Source organism: Hyla sarda, chromosome 6 (genome assembly GCF_029499605.1).
Source record: "Hyla sarda isolate aHylSar1 chromosome 6, aHylSar1.hap1, whole genome shotgun sequence".
In the NCBI taxonomy this organism is placed as follows: domain Eukaryota; kingdom Metazoa; phylum Chordata; class Amphibia; order Anura; family Hylidae; genus Hyla; species Hyla sarda.
The window spans coordinates 133471120-133478051 of NC_079194.1; the positions used below are offsets into that span (position 1 = coordinate 133471120).

Genomic DNA, 6932 nt, shown 5'->3' on the forward strand with positions numbered 1-6932 from the left:
AGGGTTTGCAGGGAACTGCACAAAGTTGGGTTGAAACCTTTGGCTTCACCCCATTCTGACCCCAACACATTCTTCTACATATGAAATTATTCATGACCTGTGTGTTGTGGGTTTTCAGTGGTTAAAATAAAACGGCAAAATCTAATGTTATAAACAAACACACAAATTATTATCTTGAGACACTATTACATTATTTATGGATTTGCAGAGCAGAGGTTTGGGCTTCTGTGGCTTTAGCTCCTGGGAGAACCTTTGTGATTTAAACTAAAGGACGCCTTTAGATGTTAGTATCAGCATTTTTACTTGTGAGTGAGGATGTCAACTAGTTTTCTTGCTGGCATTAGTTTTAATAATTTAATAGATGAAGAACCAAACATTGATCTCCAATGTTCTTCTAATGAGTCTGTCGGAAAATCAAAACATCACCTATGTTCTCTTTGTTGTCTTCCTTCTTGTCTACCTGATGACCTTCTTGACCAATTTTGTTATTATCTTTCTAGTTATTACTTGTTCTCATCTTCATACACCCATGTATTTCTTTCTTGGGAACTTAGCATTCTTAGATATGTCATACTCATCTGTTACTTCCCCAAGGATGCTCTTTGACCTCTCCACCAAAAATTGGACAATCTCCCTCCCAGGCTGCATAGTCCAAATGTTCTTTGTGATCTATTTTGGGAGTTCTGAGGTTTTCTTATTGTCTTCCATGTCTTATGACAGATATATAGCCATCTGTAACCCTCTTTATTACTCTCAGATCATGTCTTGGGGCAAATGCACTCAGTTGGTGTTATTGGTTTGGTCATCTGCTCTCATTGCCCCCATCATTTTTACCTTATGTTTAAGAAGGTTGACATTCTGTGGTCCTAATTTCATTCAAAATTTCTTTTGTGACCTGCCCCATTTGTTCCAGATCTCTTGTACTGATACTTTCATCAATGTTCTAGTCTTAATAATTGTAGGTGGTGTTCTTTGCATCATAGCCTTTGTTGCCACATTTTACTCATATGTCAGGATTTTTCGCACAGTGCTCAAAATTCGCACAAATGATGGAAAACGTAAAGCTTTCTCTACTTGTACGTCTCATCTGACTGTGGTTGTGACATTTTATGCATCAATAACTTTTATCTACTTTGTTCCTAACACAAGTTATTTTCTTACATTGAACAAAGTGGTGACAGTGCTATATACAATAATCACCCCCTTACTCAACCCCTTAGTCTATAGTCTAAGGAGCAAAGACCTGAAGGCTGCACTGCAGAGAACCTTACATGTACACATGCTGATTCCAGAGACCATCACAAGAAGATGCACATGACACCTGATGGGGATTTAATATAAACTTACTTTACAGCCAAGACAATTTTGTGGCACAATTTCTTAAATAAAAAAATAAGACCATGAGAAACAACATGGAGAATGTATGCATCATAAATTAAGCTCAGTTACCTCTTTAAAGACATGTAGGATGAGGAGGTCCCAATTTAAGTGGGCTCCAGTGGGCTCCATTCTCATAAATGGTTGGAATCCGGGCCAGCCCAAGACATTGTGCTGCCTGGGCCATTTAACATATGGGATTAATAATGTCATAATTTAATAGTCTGGACCATTACGCATGTGGTGATACCTAATATGTTTAGTTTTATTTTGTTTACATGTTTTGGAAAATGGAAAAAGGGGGTGATTAGAACTTTTAATATGAAAGGGGTTCATTTGTGTTTTTTTTTTACTTTATAAAACTTTTTTTTACACTTTATTAGTCCCTTAGGGGACTTTTAGGAGGAATCATTAGATTCCTCATACAGATCAATGAAGTTCCGTAGAACTACATTGATCTGTGTGCTCTGCGATCATATGATAGAGCCTGGTCCAGCCAGGCTCTATCAAATAAAGAGCCACAGTCAGCGGAGGAAGAGACGCAAGTCCTCTGGCTACCTCTACAGTGGATAATCCCCCCCCCACCCCCCCGCAATCCACCCCACTGAACCACCAGGGAACATTTAAAAGTCCCTTTAGATGCCACTGTCAGCTTTGACAGTGACAATCTAAAGGGTTAATGGCCAGCTGCGGTGATCGCTGCATACCGGCAATTAGCGGCGGCCCTCAGCTACAGCATTCAGCTGAAACCCGCCGGGTATGGAGCAGGCATGAAACAGGGGTCTGCTCCATACACCCTTAACGGCACCATGATGGACTAGGTCGGTCACTGGTCGCAAAGGGGTCAAAAATCTTCTTGGGGTGGCCCTGGTTGGAATCAACACCATGCATGCATACAGTCACTACAGTATTAGCAAAAGGGGATAAACAAGGGTCACACCCTTGTCTACTATAAAAGATAGGAAAGATGAAGAGAAAACAAGTACAGGGATCTCATGACTAGAGATGTTTCATTGAGTATTAAGATCAATGGGAAAAAACATTTGCTATGGAATCTGCTACTTTTTATGTTCACTTATGAGTACTATACTGATGTACGGTATGTAGGATATACTGTACTTTGGATCTTTGCTTCTTCATTTGTTTCCCACTTCATTTGTTTGTTGTTTTTTTTTTCTGTATAATGAGAAACAATGTTTATTTATTCAAATGTTATATATATTTTTTTTTATAGACATCATGTTTTAATTCCTAGATTACTGCTTGCTGCCAAAGGTTCAGGGCTGTCTTTAACATAGTGAAGAAGGGCAACCACCCTGGTCCCAATAATTTCTGGGGGGCCCAAGTTGCTGCTCTTTTTTGCCCTGTGTTAATGGCAATGTTGGTGAGTTGCATAACAAAGGCACTGCAACACATTGCTCAGTAACACTTCACTACTGTCACGATTCGGCTTCCAGGTAGTGGATCCTCTGTGTCAGCGAGGGATTGGCGTGGACCGTGCTAGTGGACCGGTTCTAAGAGGCTACTGGTGTTCACCAGAGCCCGCCGCAAAGCGGGATGGTCTTGCTGCGGCAGTAGCAACCAGGTCGTATCCACTAGCAACGGCTCTACCTCGCTGACTGCTGAGAAGGCGTGGGACAGAAGGACTAGGCAGAGGCAAGGTCAGACGTAGCAGAAGGTCGGGGGCAGGCGGCAAGGTTCGTAGTCAAGATGGATAGCAAGGGTTCAGGTAACACAGGTTTTGGACACACTAAACGCTTTCACTGGCACAAGGCAACAAGATCCGGCAGGGGAGTGCAGGGGCAGTGATCAGATATAGTCTGGGAGCAGGTGGGAGCCAATTAAGCTAATTGGGCCAGGCACCAATCATTGGTGCACTGGCCCTTTAAGTCTCAGAGAGCTGGCGCGCGCGCGCCCTAGAGAGCGGAGCCGCGCGCGCCAGCACATGACAGCAGGGGACCGGGACGGGTAAGTGACCTGGGATGCGATTCGCGAGCGGGCGCGTCCCGCTGTGCGAATCGCATCCCCGACGGCCATGACAGTGCAGCGCTCCCGGTCAGCGGGACCGACCGGGGCGCTGCGGGGAGAGAGACGCCGTGAGCGCTCCGGGGAGGAGCGGGGACCCGGAGCGCTAGGCGTAACAGTACCCCCCCCCTTAGGTCTCCCCTTTTCTTTGTCCGGTAACTGCCTCCCCTGGGATGAGGGCACCGGGAAAGAATGGAGGGTTTCCTCAACGGCAGGCAGCACAGCAGGAGTGGGAATGGGGAGGGAGGGCAAAGGGCGAAGCCTGGCACGGGGCAGTGTGACACCAGGACGGGGGCCATGAGGAGGCACTGAGGCTTGCCTGACGGGACTGGGAGGGGGGGAGAGGCACTTCCTATGGCAGGCAGAGTCCCAGTTCTTGATCTCCCCGGTGGTCCAATCAAGGGTGGGAGAATGAAGCCGGAGCCATGGCAGACCGAGGAGGACCTCAGAGGTACAGTTGGGAAGGACGAATAACTCAATCCTTTCGTGGTGGGGTCCAATAGACATCAGGAGGGGTTCTGTGCGGTAACGCACGGTGCAATCCAATCTGACTCCGTTGACCGCGGAAATGTAGAGCGGCTTGACGAGACGGGTCACCGGGATGCGGAATTTATTCACAAACGAGTCCAAAATAAAATTCCCAGAGGCACCAGAGTCCAAGCAGGCCACGGCTGAGAGGGAGGAGTTGGCTGAAGGAGAAATCTGCACGGGCACCGTGAGACGTGGAGAAGCAGACTTAGAACCAAGAGACGCCACACCCACGTGAGCTGGGTGCGTGCGTGCGTTTCCCAGACGTGGAGGACGGATAGGGCAATCCACCAAGAAATGCTCGGTACTGGCACAGTAAAGACAGAGATTTTCTTCCCTACGGCGATTCCTCTCTTCCTGGGTCAGGCGAGACCGATCCACTTGCATGGCCTCCTCGGCGGGAGGCCCAGGCGTAGATTGCAACGGATACTGTGGGAGAGGTGCCCAGAGATCTAAGTCTTTTTCCTGGCGGAGCTCTTGGTGTCGCTCAGAAAAACGCATGTCAATGCGGGTAGCCAAATGGATGAGTTCTTGCAGGTTGGCAGGAATCTCTCGTGCGGCCAGCACATCCTTGATGCGACTGGATAGGCCTTTTTTAAAGGTCGCGCAGAGAGCCTCGTTATTCCATGATAACTCGGAAGCAAGAGTACGAAATTGGATGGCGTACTCGCCCACTGAAGAATTACCCTGGACCAGGTTCAACAGGGCAGTCTCGGCAGAAGAAGCTCGGGCTGGCTCCTCGAAGACACTCCGGACTTCAGCGAAGAAGGACTGGACTGTGGCTGTGGCAGGATCATTGCGGTCCCAGAGCGGTGTGGCCCAAGACAAGGCCTTTCCTGAAAGAAGGCTTACTACTAACGCCACCTTAGACCGTTCTGTAGGAAACAAGTCCGACAACATCTCCATATGCAGGGAACACTGAGACAAAAATCCACGGCAGAGTTTAGAGTCCCCATCAAATTTGTCCGGCAGGGACAAGCGGAGGCTAGGAGCGGCCACTCGCTGCGGAGGAGGTGCAGGAGCTGGCGGAGGAGATGGTTGCTGCTGTAGCAGAGGCAGTAGTTTTTGTAACGTGGCGGTCAACTGCGACAGCTGCTGTCCTTGTTGGGCAATTTGCTGCGATTGCTGAGCGACCACCGTGGTAAGGTCAGCGAGACTTGGCAGCGGCACCTCAGCGGGATCCATGGCCGGATCTACTGTCACGATTCGGCTTCCAGGTAGTGGATCCTCTGTGTCAGCGAGGGATTGGCGTGGACCGTGCTAGTGGACCGGTTCTAAGAGGCTACTGGTGTTCACCAGAGCCCGCCGCAAAGCGGGATGGTCTTGCTGCGGCAGTAGCAACCAGGTCGTATCCACTAGCAACGGCTCTACCTCGCTGACTGCTGAGAAGGCGTGGGACAGAAGGACTAGGCAGAGGCAAGGTCAGACGTAGCAGAAGGTCGGGGGCAGGCGGCAAGGTTCGTAGTCAAGATGGATAGCAAGGGTTCAGGTAACACAGGCTTTGGACACACTAAACGCTTTCACTGGCACAAGGCAACAAGATCCGGCAGGGGAGTGCAGGGGCAGTGATCAGATATAGTCTGGGAGCAGGTGGGAGCCAATTAAGCTAATTGGGCCAGGCACCAATCATTGGTGCACTGGCCCTTTAAGTCTCAGAGAGCTGGCGCGCGCGCGCCCTAGAGAGCGGAGCCGCGCGCGCCAGCACATGACAGCAGGGGACGGGGACGGGTAAGTGACCTGGGATGCGATTCGCGAGCGGGCGCGTCCCGCTGTGCGAATCGCATCTCCGACGGCCATGACAGTGCTGCGCTCCCGGTCAGCGGGACCGACCGGGGCGCTGCGGGGAGAGAGACGCCGTGAGCGCTCCGGGGAGGAGCGGGGACCCGGAGCGCTAGGCGTAACAACTACCCTGCATATAAATCCGGATTTAATCCTTACAGGACCTTCTGTGCAAATCAGAGCTCCACTCCCTCTACGGACCCCGCTGTGTCCTTATCTCCTAAAGGCTGTTGTGGCTCCTGGGGCTGCACAGTCTGACAGTCTGATCTTTCTTTAGTTTTAGTCAGAAGGCCAGTGGAGGGAGAGGGAGGTCAGGCAGGTCAAATAAATAAAACACACAGCAGATTCCCTGCACTGCTGTTCTGGACTATTATGGAACCTGATACTCAGTTTCCTTAAGCTTATTTTCCCAACCTGTGGGTCACCAGCTGTTGTAAAACTAGAACACCCATCGTGCCCTTGTAACACTCACGTTTCTGAAGACAGGACTCCGGTGTATGAGGATCTGCTGGACCTATGTGGCAGATGACTCAGACCATACCAGGGAGCGGAGTCTAAGGTGCCGCTGGTCTTCACCAGAGCCCGCCGCAAAGCAGGATGGGCTTGCAGCTGCAGGCGACATCCAGGTCGCTTCCCCTGGCACGGCTCGACCACACAGGCAGCTGAGGAGATGCGAGGCACAGGAGAGATGAGGCAACTCGTAGTCTGGATAGCAGTAGGTCAGGGCAGGCGGCTTAGTAGCATAGTCAGGATGTAGCAGGAGTTCAGTAGGCAGGCGACAGAGGAGCAAGGTCAAGTCACAAGAGCAGGAGATCTGGTACACGGCAAGGCAATACAAAGGAACGCTTTCTCTAGGGCACAAGGTAACAAAGATCCGGCAGAGAACTGAGGAGGGGGGAGGAATTTATAAACAAGCCACAGATGGTTACACTAATGAGCATACTGGCCCTTTAAATCTTAAAGCTCTGGTGCGTGCACGCCCTAAGGGGCGGGAACACGTGCGCTGGAGCAGAGAGGTGGACGCAGAGGCAGGAGAAACACCCAGAGAGTGACGGACTAGGGCTCGCATGCGGGCGTGTCCCGCAATTCGAGTCCCAGCCCCGTCAGCAGCAGAAGGTAAGGGGACCATGTGCTCATGGCCATCGTGTGAGGCCAGAGCGCATAGTGTAACAGCCCTGATCATGATAGAAGTTGTAATTTTGCAAAAGCTGGAGACCCACAGT

The 6932-nt window shown here is 50.3% G+C and overlaps 1 protein-coding gene across 1 annotated transcript; it reads left to right on the plus strand.

Moving 5' to 3' along the window:
- Nucleotides 1-361: 361 nt before the first annotated feature.
- LOC130277458 (olfactory receptor 478-like) lies at nucleotides 362-1318 on the plus strand. Its single transcript, XM_056528130.1, has one exon. The coding sequence runs from the start codon at nucleotides 362-364 to the stop codon at nucleotides 1316-1318; it is 957 nt and encodes a 318-aa protein (XP_056384105.1).
- Nucleotides 1319-6932: the final 5614 nt, after the last annotated feature.